This window comes from Pinus tabuliformis, chromosome 5_2 (assembly GCF_031772625.1).
Source record: "Pinus tabuliformis cultivar Carrire ecotype Pingquan chromosome 5_2, CPIR1, whole genome shotgun sequence".
NCBI lineage: Eukaryota > Viridiplantae > Streptophyta > Pinopsida > Pinales > Pinaceae > Pinus > Pinus tabuliformis.
In genome coordinates, this window is record NC_142306.1 from 200,871,802 (window position 1) to 200,896,041 (window position 24,240).

Below are 24,240 nucleotides of genomic sequence, written 5' to 3' on the forward strand. Positions count from 1 at the left end.
GGCCATTTTCCTTTAGCTTTTTCATTTATTTTCAAGTCATGCTTAGGCTCAACTCTACGCTTCGACTGCTCATAACAATGCTTCAACTTTTGGATGGCCTCCGCCAACGATCTAAGCTCATCGAACTCAATCTAGTCTTTATATGTAACTGGTAGTCAACTGATAAATCTTTGAACCTTGGCTTTCTCCTCCCTGAGTTAAGGAACATATCTCAACAACTCCAAAAATATGCTAGTATACTCATCATCTATCATAGAACCCATCCACAACTCATAAAACTCCTTACCTCTGTCCTCATAGTACCTCTCAGACAAGTACTTCTTCTTGAGGAGTCTTTCAAACTTATGCCAAGTCAAATCTTCCTCATGTATACCTTTGACATTCTTCACATCTTCCCACCAAATGTCTACTTTACCTTTGAGACTGAAAGTGGCTATCTTTGCTTTCATGTTTTCTAAATAATCATGCAATCAGAAGAATTTATTCATACCCAACAACCATGCTTCTGCATCTTGTGACTTCTTCATCTCTCCATCAAAGGTAGGTGGCTTTGCCTTCTTAAAATCATCCAGCAAGTATCCCTTATCACTCCTCTATAAGGATGATAACGATGATGATCACGATGCCTATCAGAACCAGAACTAGAATAGTACTTGTGTCGATCACCTCTCCTATCCAGAGTGTCCAACAGCGTGCCATCTCTAATTGTGTCATATATATCTGACTTGTGTCTACTACGAGACCTACTGTCATATGCCCCATTAGTTTTGTCCTCATGTCCATGGTTGTTCTGAAGTGGTCCCTATCTTTGTAAATCTGACAAACTCTGAAGTAGGATCGCATTCACCTCTGCTTGCTTCTCTTGTGCCTGCATGATTTTGTCATTATCTGCCTTGCAGTTCCTTATTTCTTCCTTCACGCTTCTCAATGTGTCTACCAAGTTAGAAGAGTGCCCCACACCGCATTGCCCATCTGATGCATAGGGATATTCTATGTAGTCTACCACCTTTCTAGCCATTTGATCTCTTTCCTCTAAGGCATACTATGTCAGCTAAACCAAATCACAATAATGAACGTACCTTAGCATAATTTGGGGAGGATACCTTATATGCAATATCATCAAATCGGCGTGATACATGTATAACATAATCATAACAGCATATAGACATATATCAAATAAGTGTATCAATGCATAAACATCATTCTAGCTAGGGTCCAATCATCAATGCAAGGCCATATCAACAAGGCATGTTATGACCTCATGCATGACAACAACCATTACTCCAATGCACACATTACCACGTGAAACTATCAACATAAGCAATGCCTAATCAACTACACATACATATGAACACATGTAGTCGAGCATAAGCGAACAATTCTTGTAATAAACCTACAAGACTGATACATGTAATCAAAACATTCAAGAATGCACTTGACCTACAAGAATGTAGTCAAGTGACATATAATCGACATGTAAATGACACATAACCATATGCAACCAGTCATATACTTCCAGTGGTGCATCCCACAAAATCACATCAAGTTCCTCATGAGAACCTTATTACAATCGTGATCAACATGATGCAATGCAACAAGCACGTGGAATTCAAGTGTAAGAGACACACATGCATGACCAACACTTTCACCCAAGGAGAGCTCAATCATGCCTTGATACCAATCTGTAACACCCCCTCCTCCCATTTCCACCCAAGCAACCAACTAGTCGGGGCAAACATGTGATGAGAGAGTTCACTATAAGGGTTTCAATCTCCTTGGTAACCTTAAGGAAATGGAATCAACGGAACACATCAAAACCTTCCTAGGCCCTTAGGAATGAACCTTGAGACCACCTCTGCCCCAAATTCTGAAATCCATTTGGCAAACCAAAGCTAAAAACCAAAATATACATCCCAACACCATGGCATCTGGAAAAAGTAAAGGCTAGGTTGAAAACCACTATCGTAACCTGGAAAAACCATGCCACTGACATCAAGAGAACCATACACAAACATGCAAAGCCATGCATGTCCAAACCATCTAGGAAATCACACATGCACAAGGTTACCTGCAAGTATTCCTATTGAATTTTCTTGAACCTTCTTTCCTTTCCTTGATTTGTTGCTTTCCTTCTTTTGCTTTCCTTTCCTTGCTTTTCCTTCCTTTCCTTTCCTTGATCCAAAGCTAGAGTGCTCCAAGAAGACTCTAAGTGACCAAGAGTGTGAGAGAGAGAGAATAATGAGAGAGCTCCAAACTTGAACTAACAAAATATTAGCAAAAACCTTCCCACTGATCCTCAGAAGCCTTTTTATTAATGAGGCCTCTCTTTTCTTCATTTTCCATTTTTTTCCTTCAATTTCCTCCTCACATGCAACTTGTGACCTTTCACCTTACTTTTCTCCTATTTTCCTTTATTTTCATAAATAAATGTGCCAAAAATGTATTTTTTCCTTTTAATGCCTTTGTCTTATCCTTTGCCAATTTTCCTTAGCCAAAACACACATGCAGTGATTCCCACTAGGATATCGTTTCCCAACATTCAACTTGGAATAAGTGTCCCTTAACTGTGGTCTTATTTTTCCTTTATTAACTTTTATTACATGAAATTTTCACCAAGGCTATTAGAACTTCCTTAATGTGACTTAGGAGGTCGAATCATATTATCGTAACTTCTCATCACATGTTTACCCCGGTTGGCGGATTACTTGGGTAGGTGTAGGAGGAGGGTGTTACAGAGTGGTATCAAAGTTCATACCTCAAACTGGAGGAGATGTGTGTTGGTCATGCATTCATGTCGGTTGCATATGTGTTTATTATGCTTGTAGTCCATGTTCTTGTTGCATTTTCATGGTGTTGATCATGGTTGTAGTGATATCATCATGTGAAGGTTGATGGCGTTGTTGTGGGATGTGTCGTCATGAGTGTATGGTTTCATATGCATTTGTTATGCATGTCAGTGTTTATATGCATGCATTGTCATGGTGAAAGTTGTTTTGCATGAGGTAATTGTATGCAATTAGGTCATCATGATGATATTGGTATGTTATGATGCTAGTTTGTTCACTGACATAGAGAAAGAGATGCATACCATTAGAGTGAAGTTGCAGCATTGGACCTCAAGGCAAGAGCATCTCGTCATACAAGTTTGGATGTTGGGCATGCAGTTATGTTAGTTAATAGGTTGTTATATGAATTAGGTTTATGTACATGTCTATTGATGTTATGATAGATGCTAGTTGATTAGTGTAGTCATACGCACATGTGTCAGATAGTCATGAGTGGTAGTAAATTGTGGTTGTATGCATTGCTCTTGCTGTTTTATGTTAGATAACTTGATGATTATGTTATATGTTGTTGATGAATAAGTTATAGGTTAACTTGTTGTTGTTATATGATAGTTAGCTTGATGATTAGGTTATATTGTGTCGATGAGCATGATATATAACTTGTTGTTGTTATATGCTAGTAACTTGATGATTAGGGTTATTACATTAAGATCTTGACGTTATATGTATCATGCTAAATTGGATTGGCCTATGCAAATGGTTAGGGTTATGACATTTAGGTATGAGTAGGCTTATTTGTGACATTGTGTTGTACTAATCTAGATTGATCGTACATACGTGATTGTTATGTATAAATGTCAAATGTTTATGGGTTTATGATGTGAACATGTTAGCTAGTGACTATTATGGATATCATGACCTTATTTATTTTTGAGTTGATATGTCATGAAGTTATATCATGCTAATCTAGATTGATTGTGCAAACAAGATAGCCTCCCCTGAGATACATTAAGGTATGAGCTTGCTTATGTCATCTAATTTGTGCTTGAATGTTTGATTATGTCGTTTAATTGGTGTTTGAGCGTTGGTTTCTATTATGCCTACGATTTATTGCTTGAATGTTTGATTACTTGCATGATATGAGTATGTGTCTATAAGATTTCTTGCTGAAATAATCTTCATTTAAGATGGTTGTACTAATACATATGTGTTGAGACAGTTGATATGTACTTGAGTGTAATAGGTGATAGTTGTAGCATTATGTCTAGTGACTATGAGCTGACTATGGATTATGACATGATTGTTGGTCTTGGTAAAGTTTGATTTCAAATTGATAGATATGATTGTCTTGATATTTGGAACGTGTGGTTGACATGTGTGAAGAGTTGCAGGAAACATGCTTGGTATTAACATGACAAGATAATAGTTGATGTGTTTATATAACTAATCATTGGGTGATGTAACAACACATAATAAGCCTCGATTCCAACAAAGTAAAAATGTAGAAGAAAGGAATTGGGCAAGAATTCCTTTGGCTATGTTTGGAAACCCTAATTCCAAACAAACGAGTACTTTGCATATAGGAAGTCTTCTTAACCTTGATTTTGCCTGACATTATGTGGATATGTGTTATAATCATGAACATGTATTTGACAAGTATATCAGCTAGTTTCCAGTTATGGATGGATTTTTCAAAGGAATTGGAGCCCCTTGAGATATGGCATGGACATGTTCAATTACAAGGCAATGTGCTTGACAGTCATGCGTTCATGACAATATGATGCAAGGTATTGCATGGCAAAGAGACTGCCATGAAATCTTGAAGAAGGATCAAGTTGAGCTTTCCTTTGGAAGCACTGGGAACCATGGGATTGAATCATGGTGTCTGTTGTTAGTCTTGTGCTTTTAGTCTTTTGTGATTTTCTTATTCTTGACTTGCAGTTTTGTTATGTTTAGTACATGATCATGCCACTTTGTTCGTGGTGTCATATTGTTATTAGTTTTCATGGTTTTCTTCTTGTTTATTTCTTGTGCTTGCCTTTTAAGTTTTGAGTCTAGAGAATTGGTTGGGAAAGAGGAAAGTTAGTGGAGCTCGGAGAGAGACAAATGAAATCCAGTAGGCAATGTAAGACTCAGATGAAGTCGATGCATGTATAAAGGAATTTGAAGGCAAGAGTATGACAGCCAGTTGGACTGGTTGGGTCTGTTGACCACTACGTGTCAACGGCCCATAGCAGTACACCCCCTTTTTTCACAAAAGGGATAGCGCATGATCAATGTGTCCGTGTCATTCAGCTATCATCATCAGCCTAATTTCCAAGATGTTATAATGTAAACCCATTCTGCATGTATATTATGTAAATAATCTCAACATATCCATGTCATGTATGTAATGGCCTAGGTAAACCTACTTTTCTAGTGACGATCTACATTCTAGGAGGTTTTTTGTCTCACTGATCCATTCTCGGATGGTCGGCAGAGGTTTCCTTCATTCTTACCCCAAAGCCGGAATGGATTTTGTCACTAGGATCTTAGGCGAGTCCTAGTGTTCTAGATCGAATCTATGTAAAAGTGATTTGGAAATAATCATAACTATTCGGTTAGGTTATTTTATTACAAATTGCTTGGTTTGCTAGATTATATTTGTGTCGCATAAATGGGTAGTCTATGAGGGTCTATTACAAATGGGTTTTACCCCTTACGATGTAAAAAATATAAAAATCATGATGTAAAGTGTCTTGAGGGTTGGAAAAAAAAATTATCCCCTCATAAGTTAATTAATTAAATTTTCTGGCTAAAAAATAATTAAAATCCTAAGCCATAAATTTAATTAATTCTAGGTCCTAGGTAAATTTAAATTCTCCAAAGGCAAAATTCGTCGGTCCTTAAAAATTAAATTTTAAGAGGTCCAGGGACTAAGTTAAATTAATTACTTTGATAAATTTTAAACCTTTGATCCTTGGGGTTAATCCAAAGTCAAAATTTTGGGGAAACTAACTCACGATTTTAAATTTTGAGTTAATTAAAATATATTTAATTGAAAAATTTGAATTTCCTCAAGAATTAAATATTTTGACAGATGAGATTAAAAGAAATTTTAATCTTCATCAATGGTCGAGATTTCTTTGACGATGATCACTCAAACTAGCCGTTGGAGGATTTATTTTTAAATAGGAAGTCATTTGTCAGTCGATCTATCCGATCTCTGAGTCGTGTGCTAAGCAAAAAGCTCTTGTGTAATCTTTTTCTAGATAATAAATAAATAGTTTGGGGTTAAATTTCGCTCGTGTTACTCTTCATGGGAATACTGTAAGATGTGTTGTTTTCATACATAATTTTTTTTAAGCCATTGATGATAGCTTCTGAAAAGTGATTTGAGTACAGGTATCTTACTCAGTCGTTGGGGTTTAAATGATAATTTAAATTTTGAATGCAATAGTAGGTATCTCTATTTGTCTAAATTTTATTATCATTTTCTTGTTCTATTTTAATGGATGGATTGAGTTTTGCAGGAAAATCTTTATTTTTAGATCCTCAGGCGTTAGGGGAAGTTTTCAGTTGAACCAGCCAACCCCTGATCTGTGTTTTCTAAAGAGCCCAACTAAATTAGCTCCGGGATTATCATAAGATTTTATGTGTGATATACAAAGGGTTTTGAGTTAAGCACCTCCTTTAAAATTTTAAAAATTTAATTTTTGTGTGGGAAATTGATAGATCTGGTTGTTGAGAGCCTTATATTATCAGATCTGGGAGTGGAGTTAGACTCATACTCCTCAGACCTGATAGATCTACCATTCTTCTACATAGATATGTAATTTTTTTTGGTTTCCTGACCTCGGTTTCTGGGGTTTTATTTTTTTTTGTATATCTGGGTTCTGTGTGTTTTTGTTTTCAGGTACAAGTTGTAGATTTGAAAGAGAAGTTTGATTTGAAGCCAAATATAAGCCCTAGAAAGTAAGATCTAGCCTCGAAATCATTTTTTTGCAGGGATATTATCCAACTTTTTTGCAGTCCAAGGGTTTTAAAATTTTAACCTCGAAATTTTACAAGGGTTTCACTGCCAAATCTGAAGCATAAAAAATGTATTGATGTAATATTAGTTTTTCTAGGTTTATTTTGGGTTTTTTAAAGCTATCATTGGCTGCCTGGAACTAATGTCTGGGTTTTTCTTCTTGTTGTAAAAAATTTCAAATTTTATCTGTTGCCTGAGGTCTTCATTTTTTTTCCTGTTGCCTACATTTTTCTTTTGGCTTCATCTTCCTTCCTGCGTTTTTTGGTCCCTTATCCCTCCATTCCTCTCCTTTCTCTCCCGATCCCATTTGTTTACCTGCAAACCCTTGTGTCCCTTCCTCCCTTGATCCTCACGCTACAATCTGCAACTCCATCTCCTTCATATCCTCTTTCAGCAGCCATAAAAGGCATCCCCAGGCCTTGTGTTCCCTTATCTCTCCTTCTGTTTCTCTCGTGGATCCTCCTCTTTGTCCGTTCTGCCCTCCTCACTGCTTTCCTGCTGCTTCAAACATTGTCCCGCGACCATCTTTTCCCTGCCTTCCTGCGTGAGTCCCTTTCCGCTGCCATCCGCAGCTCACATCTCTGCATTCATTTCGTTGTATATCCATTAAACCTCCATACCCACGGCTCCATCCTCGCCCTTCCGTCCCATTGCTCCTCTGTCGAGTTCCTAGTTGCTGCCATCGAGCCCTGCAAAACCCAAAATGCTTCGACCCTCTTTTTTATTTACTTCACTTGTATACGCATGAGTTAGGTTAGGTTTTAGATTTTATTTTTTATTTTTTAATGTTTCATTAGGGTTAGGTTTCTAACAAATTCGACTTTTAGGTTTCATTTATTACTCCAAATTTTATTTTAGGTTTGATTTTCTTCAAAACTTAGAAAAATAAAATAAAAAATAAAAAGCCTTTTTAATCTTTATGACATTTGATTTTATTTTTTTTAGAAATTTAATTCTTCTTATTTTGATTTTGTTTTTTTATTTATTTTTTAAAATTAAAAATCTATAAAATCTATTAAAAAAAAAAAAACATTAAAAAAATCTGAAAACAAATTTAAAATTTTGATGACTTCAGAATTGAGAATGAAATAAACTAAAGGAAGCTTTGCGCTCTCAATTAAAAAAAATTAATATGGCCTATGGCTCATTAAATTTTTAATTTATTAACCCTTTGATTTGTTTTACTTCTTCATTTACCACATTAAAGCAATTGCCTACGTAATAATTAAAATTCTAATTTAAAGTTCCTTGGTGTCTTTGGTGTTAAATGAAAAATCTTAATTTTCTATTTTCTCTATTGTCAAGAGCGATAAATGTTTTAAAAAAATCATATTGACTAATGGAGAAAGATAAATTTTGCTAGATTATCCTACATGCTAAAGTTTTGAGCATTTTACATTTAATTGTTCATGATCGTCGATTTGCCACATTTATAAGCTTGCTCTGGATAACTTGTTTTTATTTAGCCTATGGTTAATTCAATATAAAGGCACTGGTCTATAATCACTTATATCTTGTGGTTGTGTCTTATTTTAATATATCCATCTCAATTGACCAAGAATTGTTCTAAGTTCATCAAGTTGTTCATCCTTAAAATATCCTAGAGTCTGTGTTCCACATACTATCTTCATCCATTCACCTTAGGGACTACCCACCTTGAATTGTCTAGGAGAGAGTCTAAACGAAGTGAGTAGGTATTAGATTGACATCCCTTACTCTAAGCGTTGTCGCGGTGCCTAGACGCTTTGTGCGACAACATTTTTTGGCGAAGTTGTCGGGGACAGAGTTTTATGTCCTTAGTCCTCTCAATCTCTTCTCATCATTTGATCCTTTCATCTTCATCTCATTTTCATCATATCATCTTTTGTGTCTAAGTTAGATTTTTGTCCGAGTGGCGACTCCACTTCCATCATCTTCTATAGGGGCTTGTACTAGGAGGAACCCAAGTAGCTTGGTTAATCCTGCTAAGGATCCTGAAAAGGCTCTCGGAGCTAGATTACACAAGCTCTCTTCTCATACACTCCTTGTCCATCTCCACCAGGAATCTCTCAGTGACATCTATTCACTCTTCTTGAATCCTCTCGTTCCATACCTCATGGATATCTATGGGCCTCTTAACTTTGCTAACATCCAAGGTTATCCCCATAACCTTCCAAATAATGGTCTAGACAAGCTACCCGCTTTCCAGCAAAATAATGCAATCACTGTTAAAAATAATTTATATGCTTTCCAGACTTGGTAGGCTAAATTCTCTCAGTCTCAAAATTATGAGGATGTGCAAATGAAACGCTTCGTCTTGACCCTTGAGTAGGATGTTATGGATTGATTTAGGGATAATCCTGATCATAGCATTGATTCATATTATTATCTCCTTAATGCTTTTAGAGAGAAATTTGGTGATAAGAAAGAAGATCGATTTCTAGCAAAAGCCATTAGCATCATTAAAAAGAAAGAAAGTGAGACGTGTGAAGAACTTAATAGAAGGTTTAATGGTATGCTTAAATAAATATCTATTGATTATAAACCAATTGAGAAAATGCTTCTAGAGTACTATCTCAATGCTTTCAATCCTGACACTTCTTATGAACTAAGAAGGTCCAAGCCTAGTGATTACAAGGATTGTCAAATCACAGTTGAAGCTGGAAAAAGATAAGAAGGCTTCTGGAAAATCTGAAATTCCTAGGTTTGATAGATTTGTTGTTAAATTAAAAGAACCTAAAGGAAAATAAAAGGAATCTAAAGAAGAACCTATGCAAAAATTGCTTAAGAATTTAGAAAATATGGAGTTAAATCAAGCTAAGATGATTGTTGATCATGCTAAAGAGATAACTACAATACATTCTAGGTTGATTCAAATGGAACGGGCTCAAATGCATCAACCTAGGGGTCAGAATAATAATAATAATAATAATAATCGAAATAATTAGAAGAGTGGGGGTTAATATGGTCTGCGCGCACATCCTGACCTAGCCGCCATTGCTGCCTCCTGCGGCTCCCCTGCTTGGCAGCCACCTGCTGTTGAGCTCTCCTTGGCACTACTCAGTCCCCTCAGTGATCCTCTTTCTTCTGAACCACTCATGTTTGCGAGTTGTTCCTCCTTCACCCTTTGCAGCCTCATGTTGTTCCTTTACTCAGAAACCTCCTGCTACTGAGCCCATACTGCACGCTCTCTTGACCTTCCTCGGCTCCCATGGCCCCTCCGGACTGCTCACCGGAGGGGGGCGATCCCCAGCATGCATTCTCTTTTCTCGTCAAATCTCTTCCACCACAATGGCCTCGCCCAGCAATATCGAAGTTTGTCAAAAAGTTGGACATTCTCCAAGAAGTTAATCTACCTCCAGCCATTCCTCGCATGGTAGCCCTCTCTCTTGCAGAAAAAGGTCTCATCGGTCAGTTCACGGGTCTCTGACCATCTCCAAGAACTGTGCAACATTGGGTTGAAAGAAATTGGTCTGATAAAATAAAAGGTAAAATCTCCATCAGATTCTGTGGAAAGGGGTACTTTACCTTCCACTTTGAATCTAAAGAAGACAAGGATTTAATCTTCAGGAATGGGCCTTACTTCATGGACTCCAGAGGACTATACTTAAACAAATGGGTCCCGGATTTTGATCCGGAACTGGATGTCCCCAATGCTGTCCCTGTCTGGGTCAGACTCCCTCATCTCCCTCTTCACTGCTGGGGAGATGACTCGATTCGTGCTATTGGAAATGTTGTAGGCAAGTACATAGATCGCAGCGAGCCAAAGGATAATATGCAAGCATGCGCGCGCATTTGTGTGGAAGTGGATCTCGACAAAGGCCTACCGGAAGCCATCAAACTCAAAGTGGACGATTGGAGCCATATTCAGCAGCTTGATTATGAGCAAATACCGTTCAAATGTAAGGTATGTCACGAATATGGCCACTTTTCCAATCATTGTCCCTCTCTTGCTAATGATGAAAATGACCCACAAGAAGAACAGTGGGTAGCAGTCAAAAAAAAGAAGTCGGCTCCCTCAGCTAAAGCACCGCCAGAATCTGAACACCCTACCTCTAAGATTGCCCGCCCCTCCTCATCCTCCCTTCCTTCTCTCTCCCCTTCCCTGCCCCCTTCTACCTCCAATCCCTTCTCGGTTTTATCTGATGATCCACCCTTGGAACCCTCACATCTTCCCACGATTCATTCAGCTGCCTCTAATCCTTCCCCTCCTCTGGTTATCCCTTCCCAAAGTTCCCTTGAACCCCCCCCCCCTCCAGACTCACCAGGAGCTCATCCAAATACCATGGAGCCTCTAGCGACTCTCTTAAGAAACCTGGCCTAGGCAGAAAATCTGCAAAACAACACCGAGATGAGAATGCCCAAAAGGACATAGCAATGGGCACTCAAAGCCCTATTGAATCTTACATCTTAGGACAGCATGATAAGAAGAAAAATCACAAGGATCAAGGGGGGCGAGCACCTCTCCGCACACCACTCTCCCAATGATGAAAATCCTATCTTGGAATTGCAGGGGTATAGGGCACCCCTCCAAAGTTGCAGCCCTGAAAGATCTTATTTATTGTGAAAAACCAAGGATCTTTTTGTTACAGGAAACAAAGCAAAGCCTGCAGGATATGACTAAAATCATTGAACAAAACAAGCAGTACAATGGAAGCATCAGTGAATCCAGGGGAGCTTCCAAAGTAATCGCTACAATCTAGAATCAAAACATTTGGAATTATAAGTCAGAAATTATTAACCAGCATTGGATCCAAACAGTGTTAGAAAACAAAGAAGATCAGCAGATTCTAGTTATATACAACAGTTATGCACCTAACCACTTCAAGGATAAGGAGTGTTGTTGGGAGGAAATCAAAGTCTGCATGAATGCAGAGGAGAATACCAATGTCATACTAGGAGGAGATCTAAATCTTGTTCTCCATGTTAATGAGAAAAGAGGAGGTATTTTCTCCCCGGATCCTTTTAGAACTCAGCTAGAAGACATTATGCATGACCACGATCTAGTCGATATCATTCCAAAAATTAGGAGATACACTTGGAGCAACCGCAGGCTAGGTACAGGCAACATAATGGAGAGACTAGACAGAATTCTCATTAACATCATGCTTCTCTCTTCCTTCACTGCTGGGTACGCTAATATTATTCCCGGTTCGGCTTCTGACCATTATCCAATTTCTCTTAATCTGGAAAAGCATTGCCCTCTCAGACCCATCCCATTTAAGTACAGCCTACTTTGGAATGGTATTACAGCAGTTAAAGATATTGTGGAGAAATCGTGGAGGCGGCATGTAGAAGGATCTCCCGGATTCATTTGGGAATCCAAGCTTAGAAACACCAAACAGACGATAAAAGAATGGGCGAAAATCAGTTATAAGGAGCCTGAAAGGATAAAAAAGGAGATAAAAAATACACTAAACAGCGTCCAAAAGGAAATAGAAGAGCAGGGCCTCACCTAAGAGAGAAAAATGCTAGAAAGCGAACTATATTCTCAGCTTTGTCGTGTAAACATAGAGGAGGAATCTAAATGGAGGATTAAATCGAGGCAACTCTAGCTGCAAGGAGGGGACCAGAATACAGCTTTATTTCACAAACAGACTATTGTGTGGAGAGTAAGCAATACCATCAGCTCAATCTTGGACGCTGAAGGTAACCTTGAAACCGCCCAAGAAGCCATCAGACAAGCTACTACCAACCACTATCGGGACCTTCTAACTGAAACAACAGATGAAGAGGATTACGATGACCTACTACAATTCCTTCCCAAAAGCATCAACAAGGAAATTAATGATACCTTGAATAAGGAAATTGATGAGGAGGAAGTTAGAAAAACCATATGGGCTCTTCAGTCGGATAAAACACTAGGACCTGATGGCTTCCCCATTTGCTTTTATCGCGCTTTCTGGGGAATTATAAAAAGAGATCTGATTAAAATGCTCAAATGGGTCCAGCAGAAAGCCAAAATCGATGGTTACACCAATGCCACTCATTTAGCCCTCATTCCCAAAGAAAACCGACCTTCATCTTTTAGTCAATTCCGTCCCATCTCCCTTTGCAACTCGTCCTACAAGATTCTAACAAAAATTCTTGCCTCTCGCCTCAAATCCTTTCTCCCTTCTCTCATTTCTGAAAACCAAGGGGGCTTTTGGCCAATAGACAAATTACAAACTCTATCCTCCTCGTCCAAGAAGCTGTTCATTCAAGCCAAATTAGGAATGAGAAAGGATTTGTCCTTAAACTTGATTTAGCCAATGCCTTTGATAGAGTAATGCACACCTATCTTTTAGCTATTTTAAAAAAGATGGGATTTGATGCAGCCTTTTTAAATCTCATCAAATCTTGCATCTCCAGGCCCTAGATGTTATCGGGAAAAGTGTCTATTCAGAACGACCCTATCCCACTGGGTTGTGACAGAGACCTCAGAAACAAACAGGGAAAACTACTCTTGTATTCTCCTTTATGAACTATAAACGAAGAGGAATAGGATGAACCAACCTGTGTCTTGCGCTAGTCCTTTGATCCAATCTCTCTTCTCTTTGACAGCTTCCAGCTACCTGCTCCCTTACTCGCCCAGCGTCACCAAGTTCCTGCAAGATCACAGAAGAAGGAAACTACACAAAGACATGGATTTATGTTCATAAAAAGCTTAGGATCAGATTTAAGCTAAACATACAAATATAACAAACATCAGTGATATACAAGCATGTAGGAGAAACTCAAATAGTTTTATTGATAAAACAAGAAGATCCAGGAGGAGTTACAACCGATGATTCCTGATCCAGCATCAACCTCCCAGCATAGAATCCCCTCTTCACCTCCCACAAAGCATAAATCACCCAATACTCTGATATCTATCTCAAAACCAACAGCAATTCTCTGCAATGTACAAAATTCCAGCCTCCGGATCTCTTGGTGAGGGATCCATATATAGATGTATGCAAAGAGGATGAGTTAGCTCATGAATTGATTAGTGGCCTCTCTCTGTCAGTTCTTGCTTCCACTTGGAGACTGAGAGCCTCTTACTCATCACTGGTCGAATTCAGTGAGGCAAGTGTCATTGGAGAAGATTCTGGAAGCTTACATTGTCTCTCCACCTCGTGGAATGACTCTGCCACTTGTCATTTCCCGCTCAACGCACCCTGGTAGTGCATTCAAGTGCATTGCAACGCACCTATCCAGTGTATTTGGGTGCTTTGCAACGCAGCTAGCTAGTGGAGCAGCTGAAATGATCCTGATTTGACTAGTTCTAAGCAGTTTTTGGTGGAGAACTTCTGGGAGAAGCTGTAATTTGTTGACCTTGTTTCTTTAGGAGCTGGAACAACACTTTTAGGGACTTAGGATCCCATGCTTTATGGACATTTCATGCTTATAGTTGTAAGGCACAAAAATGTCTATAACAGTTGCCCCCTAAAGTATGAGGCTGTTTATCGGGTGAAATGCTTTATTAGGAGGATCCGAAGTTCTTTCAATGCTGGGAGGAGACCTGTAATAAGATACAATACAATACATTATCTTCATATTGTTTTCATGATTTAGCTGAGGCGGGCATTCCCATGCTCAGCTTTATAAATTCATTTTCATGTACATAGGACAGACAATCGTCTGATGGTAGACTGATGATTCTGATGAAGTCATCATCCTTTTGGTAGGATGATTATGTGTGCTGCAATGCTGTACATTTCAATGTCTTTATTTTTCCTGAATATATATCGCAGCCTAGATGGATGAAACTAGATTCGGGGTCTTCAATCTCGTCCGATCTTCACTCGAAGTACAAGTCGATCCATGTGAGAAATGTTTTGAAGTCGAACATGGAAAGACATCGCTTGATTACCAGTCAATGATGTAAACTATTAACAAGCGCGAGAGGAATCACCGATAATGATAATGACCCTCAAGGTACTGCAGTACAATTCACGTGGTGTGAATAAAGGACTTGGCGTCGAACACCACGCAAAATCTTTCGGTCGAAGGTCATTGATGTATACCGGTCGCCGGAAGTGAGAAACTTGCCATTGAGGCATGTAAGCTTCAAAGTACTGAATGGGGTGTTCCTAGATCAACTTCTTGGATAATGAGCTGATGTCAACAAGAAGCGATCCGTCAAAGGAGGGCCTTAATGAATCCCACATCAATGACACGGAACGGAGCAAATGATTTTGATGGAGGTGAAAACGATCTGATGATATATGGTTCAGGGTGGCGGTCATGAAAGAATGAAGTATAATGTATGGTAGTGGATGGGACACGGGTGACTTCTCTGGATGACTTCTCTTGAACATGTCGGCGACACTTATGTGATGGATTGGTAGCATTTACCCCAAATGTGGATGGTGTGGCGTGACCATGGTGATGTGACCGGTGAATGAAACAACCCAACCCGACTCAGGCACGGAGTGGAAGTGTCATGTTCAAGAGCGACTTGCTACCAACAAAGTTTCTTTGAGCTTTCTTCCCAATTTTTCCCCAGTCATTGCTGACCAGTACCTCTTTATTTTTGTCAAGCTTGAGGAGGATAACATATGCTTGTTCTATAATTTTCCCTTCGGGCAAACCCATCGCTATGTTTTAACGAGCCTAGCGATAGTGAAACTCGTTCTCGTCTAAAGACAAGTTTGTCGCTATTAATCTTTTTAACGAGTCTAACGACAAAGATAACTCGGTCCTTTTCATTTTTAGAGAGTCTGAAAAGGTACGTAAAGGTAACTCCAAAGTTCCTTTTTCGTCATCTAATCCCTTAAGTCCGAAAAAGTACAAAACAATACAGAAGGGATGAGTTTTCGATAGTTTTAATGAGCCGAACAAAACAAGCGCTTGATCTTTTTGTGCAATAATCCCTCGGGTCCAAAAAGATTAAAATCTAGAGGAGGGATATCACTTCCGGTCGCTTTAACGAGCTGGAAGGCCAAAACTCGGCAATCTTTTCATATTTTACGAGTCAGATGAAAAGAGCTTAAAGAAGACTCGTCTTTTGAGGAACGAGTGATAAAATGGGTAGCAGTTGATTCCAGGTAAGGTTTGGAATTTTCCAATCACGGCAGTGTCACAAGGATGGCTAGTGAAATCACTCTTCGCAGCTGTTCCTCAAAATGGGTAAACAATTAAATGGAGGTGAATGATCGGCCAATGGAAAAGTGGAGGTGACGGTGCAAACACGACCAAGGCTTTAATGGTTGAAAATGCTTCATTCACGGTGGTTATTTACCGGGGGATAGTTCATTTTTTAACGAGCTTAAACGCGGGTGGAAACATTTGCTCGGTCTTATGTTTATTTTTTAACGAGCTTGAACTATGTGCTAAAACTGCTCGATCAATCCAGTCATATGATAAGAATGTCTCATATAAAAACGGCAACTTTTAGATTTTTTCCCCATATCCTTTCTTTATGCAAGTTTGGTGATGACTAATCCTACGAGTTTAAAGGGTTAGAGGTCCTAAAAATTTAAAAAATAAATAGCCGCCCCTTGCTTGCATGCCAAAAGGTTTGCATGCCCCCAGGTATAAAACAGAGTTTCAAAGTTACCCCTCAATTTGCAGACAAAACATTTGTTCTATCAGGAAAGGCCTACCTCTTACAGGTTACCCAAAGATTGTTATATTCACGGTGCAAACAAAACACTTCTTCGGCGATGTCTACCGAGATAAACAAAGGTGAGTGATGATGTCCGCCACTCACATAACTTTGACAAGAGAATCTTATTCTAGAATAACCCCTCTTCCACCGACGGACGGGGTACAGACTAGTCATATTCTCCCGCGGAAACCTACCCTATACCCGAAGTTTTCCTGCCGAAGCAGACCAGGACGCATGCCCCCTGGGTTTCAGTCATATCCCTCTGAATTACTCGCGCTCATCGGGAGGACGAACCAGGAATTGAGACATTTCTTGCGTGAAGAGACCATTTAGGGACGGTATATAACTATTTGCTATGCGTGATCCGGGAAATGAAAGCTGGTCCACGAGCTTGACCACTCTTCCTTCGTGCGGAAAACACATTACTCTAAAGAGTAAGGAGACAATGGCTCCCATGCAATAAATATAGTCTCACCCAAGGAGTAGGTTATAATCCAAGGGTCCTTGAACTACCATGACGTTCATTCGAACTGTCTTCCCCCTCAATGTTATGGGTACATCGGGAAGGATCCCTAAAGGTCGACTGGTTCCTTTATCAAAGCCCGTCAGATTTCTCATTTCAGGCAACAGCGATGGCGAACCAAGCGCTTTCCAAGCAATAGAGGAAAGGATACTCACAGAAGCCCCCTCATCAATGATGGTACCAGCCATGACCATTCTATATATTTGAACGATAATTCGGAATGGTATGCTTGCTGGCAAACGGGGTCTGCCTAGTTGATTCCAGTCGAAGGATACAACTAGGTTGCTTGGAGGTGGGACCGAGTAGACGGCCGGGTATGGCTCTGACGAACTTCCTTCCTGCGGTAAAGGAATGGGTGGATTGCCCCCATGTTCGTCGGAGTTTGTGCTGATGAAGAGAATTTGGACGGTGTCATCCTTATTCTCTTCAGTGACTGTATCATTCGAAGATAAAACCTCTGAAGGCAAGACCGGGTCAACTGCCGCCTCGACCTTTTGACTTTCGTCTGGTATGGATTCAGTTGGTTTATCTTCAATGATAGGTGCTTCAGCCGACCACCTGAGCGGGCCAGCTGGGTTCTCAACTAGTGACGGACTCGGCAAGAGTTTTTTATATCCAGGAGGAAGTCGTAACGGTGAAACCGGACGATCATCCAAAACTCTTTTAGCTTCGTCTAAGAAGGGACAACGGTGGAGGGCATGGTCGCCTTCGCACAGTTTACAAGGAAATCTAGCTTTCCCTTTTTGTCCTGGGGCTTCACTTTCACTAGTTGACGGTGTGCTTTCAACATGATCTCCATAGGTTGATGACACCGGATTGTGCAAACGAGGAGACCAGTCCCTTAGTATCCGGGGGATGCAAGGACAATCTCTGTGAAAGTGGTCTCCTCTGCAAATGACACATGGTGATTTAGGCCTGGTCGGTGCTGTGTGTGGATTTTCGTTAGACGACACTCGTTTTCCCTTATTCGCCTTTGGCTACTTCTTCTTTTTCTCTTTCTTCTTCTTTTCCTTCTTCTCCTTAGGAGCTTGGCTTTTAGCTTTACCAGTCCCATTAAGCGAAGAGGAAGGAGGAGAGGAAGAATTAGAGGAAGTAGAAGGCTGGTGGGTAACTCTGGACTCGTCTAATTGCTGATTCAATTGTTCAAGAATAGTGGTGTTCTGAACGACATTGGTTGAGAAGAGCCATACTGGCAAGCCAATTGTCAGTCATGGAAGCGACAATGTGGCCATATGGGGCGCACCAACATCTCCCCAAGAGGAGAAGGGACTAGGATTTCCACCAAGGGGAATTCCTTGGTTGGTAGACTCCATTTTCTCAACCTAAAGATCAATGTAGGAAAAGGGTATGAATATTCCGTTTAAAATAAATTTTAACACGCTTTGACACAACTTGTTTTTTCAATTTTAAAGAGTCGAGAAAAAACAAAAGATGACTCTAGTCTCCTTCGATTTTTAATGAGCCTGACGTGACAAGTGCTCAGATGGACCTTTTCCGTTAAGGAGTCTGAAAAGGAACGAAAGGGACTGCTCTGGAGGTCTAGGTAGAGGGAGTACCAAACCAATCGCAAAACTGCAGAATACTTTTTACGGTACAGCAGTCAATCTTCCCGAATGTTGTGTTCGGTGCATTGCGATCAGTAGGGCGGCCGACACGGCTTCCTATGGATAAAGGTTTTATGCCTATAGGGGTCTCCCAATATATACTCGACGGTACGTGGGAGCACAAGTCCATACTGGCACTTATCGTCTCAAAGTGGAGGAATCACCCAACCATCAGTGAGGACAACAGTTACCAGGCTTTACGACGCCGGAATACGTCTCTAGCCTAGACCTCTAAATGTTGTGCATTAAGTTACAAAGCGTTGTTAAGTTCATTGAATTTATTTTAGGTTGATCTTTCTTATGAAGTTTGCCTTTTGGGATCACCACGAGATGTAGATATAATTCCTAAAATGCAATCTAAAGATGATAAGCAAGCTTTTATCTCTTTTCAGCAATGAAAATCCTAGCTACAAGGGGAAAAGAAAGACACAATCTTTTCTCAAAGAGCAAAGAGCACACTGTAAATGCACTTTTTCCTAAATCAAGCCAAACATACTATCAATATGCAAATGCACATATGCATGTATTTGTTTTTCACTTTCTTAATATTGATGCCTAAAAAGAAAGTTGTTGTACAAATTTGAATTCGCTTTCAAGTGAAAAACACAAACAAGCTTCTTTTCGAAATCAAAAGGTAGAGACGATTACGACACTTTATGATTTTGAAGTAAACACTTGTTTCGACACTAGAAATTCACAAATTCAAGCCAAAGGAAAAAGTAAAAGAATAATCGACTGTCAACAGCAAATAAACTTTCTCCTAAGATCAAAATCGACACTTACGACAGATCTAAATCCAAGGACGACAGTATGACTAGTCTACTTTTGCAATGGGAAACTGTAAATGACGTAACAAACACACAAAAACAAATACAGCTTCTTTTATACAACTGAGGCAGAATTAAGGCAAAGAAAAGGGGCTTTTAATCAGACACACACACTGATCACAGGCTGCAAAAATCAGAGGCAAAACTGGAAAAAGTGAGCAAAGAACCTCAGTTGCACAGGGTTGAGCTGATCAACGCACCTGCTACACAGAGAAACTGAATTGAAACGCAGGTAGCCCTCTCGGGAACTGCGTTGAAATGCAGAGTCTCTTCACAGAGCCTGCGCTGGAGCAGAAACGAGAATTCTCTCCGGGTTCTGGGTCACGGTTTGCAGTTTAATCTATGGTTTTTGGCCGGGTAAAAGCAATCAGTAATGCACAATCAGAGGGTTGATTTAAAAGAGGTTTAAGAGCTATCACAAAGGGTAATCATATCATTTGTGGATCAGCTGTTCAGATCATAAACAGATCCAGTGAATGGATCGAAGTAGTAGATGTCTACTTTGCATTTGTAAATGGCAAATGCAGTTCGATTCGCTACTTCTAATTTTATGAAACAAACAATCAGAGAGACACAAACAAACTAACTAGACACGATCCCCAGTGGAGTCGCCATTTTGTTATCGGGAAAAGTGTCTATCCAGAACGACCCTATCCCACTGGGTTGTGACAGAGACCTCAGAAACAAACAGGGAAAACTACTCTTGTATTCTCCTTTATGAACTATAAACGAAGAGGAATAGGATGAACCAACCTGTGTCTTGCGCTAGTCCTTTGATCCAATCTCTCTTCTCTTTGACAGCTTCCAGCTACCTGCTCCCTTACTCACCCAGCATCACCAAGTTCCTGCAAGATCACGGAAGAAGGAAACTACACAAAGACATGGATTTATGTTCATAAAAAGCTTAGGATCATATTTAAGCTAAACATACAAATATAACAAACATCAGTGATATACAAGCATGTAGGAGAAACTCAAATAGTTTTATTGATAAAACAAGAAGATCCAAGAGGAGTTACAACCGATGATTCCTGATCCAGCATCAACCTCCCAGCATAGAATCCCCTCTTCACCTCCCACAAAGCATAAATCACCCAATACTCTGATATCTATCTCAAAACCAACAGCAATTCTCTGCAATGTACAAAATTCCAGCCTCCGGATCTCTTGGTGAGGGATCCATATATAGATGTATGCAAAGAGGATGAGTCAGCTCATGAATTGATTAGTGGCCTCTCTCTGTCAGTTCTTGCTTCCACTTGGAGACTGAGAGCCTCTTACTCATCACTGGTCGAATTCAGTGAGGCAAGTGTAATTGGAGAAGATTCTGGAAGCTTCCATTGTCTCTCCACCTCGTGGAATGACTCTGCCACTTGTCATTTCCCGCTCAACGCACCCTGGTAGTGCATTCAAGTGCGTTGCAACGCACCTAGCCAGTGCATTTGGGTGCTTTGCAACGCAGCTAGCTAGTGGAGCAGCTGAAATGATCCTGATTTGACTAGTTCTGAGCAGTTTCTGGTGGAGAACTTCTGGGCGAAGCTGTAATTTGTTGACCTTGTTTCTTTAGGAGCTGGAACAACACTTTTAGGGACTTAGGATCCCATGGTTTATGGACATTTCATGCTTATAGCTGTAATGCACAAAAATGTCTATAACACTAGATCTCTCCTCTTGTTAATGGATGACCTGGAACTGCTTTTCAATCTTCACGGGGTCTTAGGCAAGGTTGCCCTCTTTCACCTTACCTCTTCATTCTGATGGTTGAATCCTTCAGCAAAGTGCTAGACTTCAAGTGGAGAGTTGATCTCATCACTGGAATAAAATTTGGGAATGGTGTAAAGAACATTAACCACTCTCAATTCGCTAATGACACCCTTTTACTTGGAGGAGCATCCATGATAATAGCCAGGCGATTTAAGTTTCTGTTGGACAAATACATGAGGTATTCCGGTGGTCAAGTCAATCAGCGGAAAAGTTGTATTTATGGATGGAACACTTCAACACAGGTTCTTCACAACATAGCCACTATCCTTGGGGTCTCCTACAATTATGAATGGTCACATTTCACTTACCTGGGCCTGCCAATAAGTATAGGTCCCTTGAAGGCTGAATTTTGGGACACAGTTATTGACAAGATGAAGAGAAAGGTGCAACGTTGGAGTTCCATCTGGCTCAACCCAGCTGGCCACCTCATCCTTCTCAAATTAGGTATCTCCTCCCTACCTCTATATCAATTTTCTCTTCTTCAAGCTCTAGCCTCTTTCCACTACAAAATGGAAGTCATCCTCCGCCAATTCCTCTGGCAAGGAGGGAAAAACGACAAAAAGAAATTCAATTTAGTTAGCTCGAAGCAGGTCATCCAATCTCAAGACAGAGGTGGTATTGTGATTAGATCCCCCAAATTTCTTAACCTTGCCTTTGGAGGCAAGATTGTCTGGAAGCTTATCGCTGGTCTCTCGGCTTGGTGGAAACGAGTGTTGGAGGTCAAATACCTAAATTTCCCAAGGCAGCGGCTCCTTGATCAGGATATCCCTATCAAAGACTCTTCCAAAATTTGGCGTCTATGTAAAAAAGCAATTCCTCTCATGATCCAGAATATCTCCAAAGTTCCCAAAGGAGGTGCTAATATCAATATTGGATCAAACAAAATAATGGGCAGGCAGCCATTAAACAGCCATGCTGGAGTCATTCCCATTCTCACCTATTTTAATAGTATAGGAATTCACCACCTAGACCAGATCTCTCTGTGGGACAACCACTCCAATTTATGGTCAGGATGGACATTCCCAGCCATTCCTGTTCATCTCATGGCCAGTCTTCAAGCTCTTCAATACCATTTGCACGGTATAGCTCCAATTAAAAAGAATGAACCTGATGGCTTTCGCTGGGACCTGTCAGGCTCAAAGTATACTGTTCAATTTGCTCACCAGGACATTTTCAACAACCATTACCCCATGACCACTTGGAACCGTTGGAAAATGGTTTGGAAATCTAAAGCTCTACCCAAAATTAAATTCTTTCTGTGGACCCTTCTGAAAGGGAAAATACTCACTACTGATAACCTTCGGGAGCGGTGTATTATTGGTCCTTCATGTTGTCCTAACTATCAATCTGACGAAGAATCTATACAGCATCTTTTTATTGCCTGCCCTTTTGCTAAAGTCTGCTGGAGAAGTATATCCCATAACAATCACATCCCTTGGAGTGATCAGGACTCCGTAGGAGAGGTTATTCAACAATGGAGGAAAAATTACCCTTGGAAACAAAGAAAACACAACACAGTAAAAAGGGTCTGGGACGCCCTACCCTTCACTATTTTATGGTCTATCTGGCTCGCCAGAAACCGTAAAGTTTTTAAGGATAAGGACACAATCACTAGGAATCTATGCAACAAAGCAAGGAGTCTTGCTTTGGAAACTATTTCAGTCAAAAACTGCAGAAGCATAGACATCACCAATCTTAATGTGGAAGAGCGAATTTTCATTGGCTATATACTGAACAAAAATAATAGTAATCAGGTTGAGGCCACCACCACCACCAGGCAAATTAAAATGTATTACAGTTTGAAAATATGTCTTAAGGAGGAAGAATTTGCTACACGGCTTAAAAACTGCAACACTTATTATCTCTTTTTCAACGGTGCCTTGAAATCGAATCCTGCGATTGTTGGACAGGTGGAGTGATTTGCAATGCCAATGGAGATTGTATGGTCTCATATGAATGTGGGCTCGGGCACCTTTCTAACAACAAGGCTAAGGCTTTAGCCCTGTATCAAGGCCTCATTCAGCTCAGCAAGCTCGGTATAGACACAGCTCACATCTTTGGAGATTCAGCAGTTGTTATTGGCCTCATGGCCCAAAACAAAGATTTGCCCAACTTCCTTCTCCATCAGTCCATCAGCAAATGCAAAAATTTGACCCAGTCCTTCATCACTCTGACCTTCCGTCACATCCTTTGTACATTCAACAAGGATGCCAACCTTCTTGCCAATAGGGCATGCAATAGATCACTGGGCAGCCTACGTTGCAATAATGAGGAATCTCATCAATATCTACCATGACACCGAACCTCCTCTGTTCTTTCCAAGCCCCCAAATCAGAAATCGCTGACACTTGGAACTGGTTCAAGGTCCTCATGATCCATGTCCAAGACTTTATCTGCTCGATGATCTGCCTTCTTTCAGAAAATACATTCCCCTCTTTTGCAAACATGAAACCCACCGGCTTATCTCATTTCATGACTCCTGTTCCGCACTCGCTGTCTCCCTCCCGTGACTCCTCCTCCCTGCTTAATCCTCTGCGCCTCCCATATTATTTATTCGCACTCCTCTCTTCCCCTTCTCATTCTATCCTCAGGTCTTCCAGAGCTTTCCTCCCGTTGGTTTTTTCTTCTTCCGATCTAAAGGAATAGCACCTTTGGTTTCTACTGTTCCTTTTTCCTGAAGGAACAGCAGAAAAGGAACAGTAGAAAAGGAACAGCAGAAAAGGAACAGTAGAAAAGGAACAGCAGAAAAGAAAAACGCAGCTTCAACAAGTTCGTCAAGCTTGAAGCAAGTCGGCGTCGACGACAAACCTGAAGAGTCCACTGCTCGACACATCAGCCACAGTAATATAGATTGATATGCTTTGTAAATGTTATTATTTATTACTGTAGTTTGTTAGGATTTAACTTTGGTCTTTGGTTTTTAGAAGCCCAAAAGGCAGGATTAAGGAGGAAATTTGTTTAAGTTGTAACTCCTTCTTCCCTAGATCTTCTTGGCACATCAGCATGTATTTCAAGAGCACAGTCTCCCTCTTTTTTTCAGATTTATAATAGCAACCGAATTTGTCAAAAAATAAAAAATAATAATCGAAATAATTGGCAAAAGAAAGGTCAGTCTAGTGAGCAGAGGCCTCCTCACCCTCTTGAAATGAATAATATTGTGGAGGAGACCCC

At 40.1% G+C, this 24,240-nt stretch overlaps 1 protein-coding gene across 1 annotated transcript; it reads left to right on the forward strand.

The window, feature by feature from the left end:
* Positions 1 to 11,642: 11,642 nt before the first annotated feature.
* On the forward strand, positions 11,643 to 12,236 carry LOC149158254 (uncharacterized). Its single transcript, XM_089433932.1, has one exon. It carries the CDS (start codon positions 11,643 to 11,645, stop codon positions 12,234 to 12,236), a length of 594 nt encoding a protein of 197 aa, XP_089290058.1.
* Positions 12,237 to 24,240: the final 12,004 nt, after the last annotated feature.

Coding starts and splice junctions, on each gene's coding strand:
- LOC149158254 (XM_089433932.1), top strand. CDS start 11,643: ATGAATGCAGAGGAGAATACCAATGTCATACTAGGAGGAGATCTAAAT.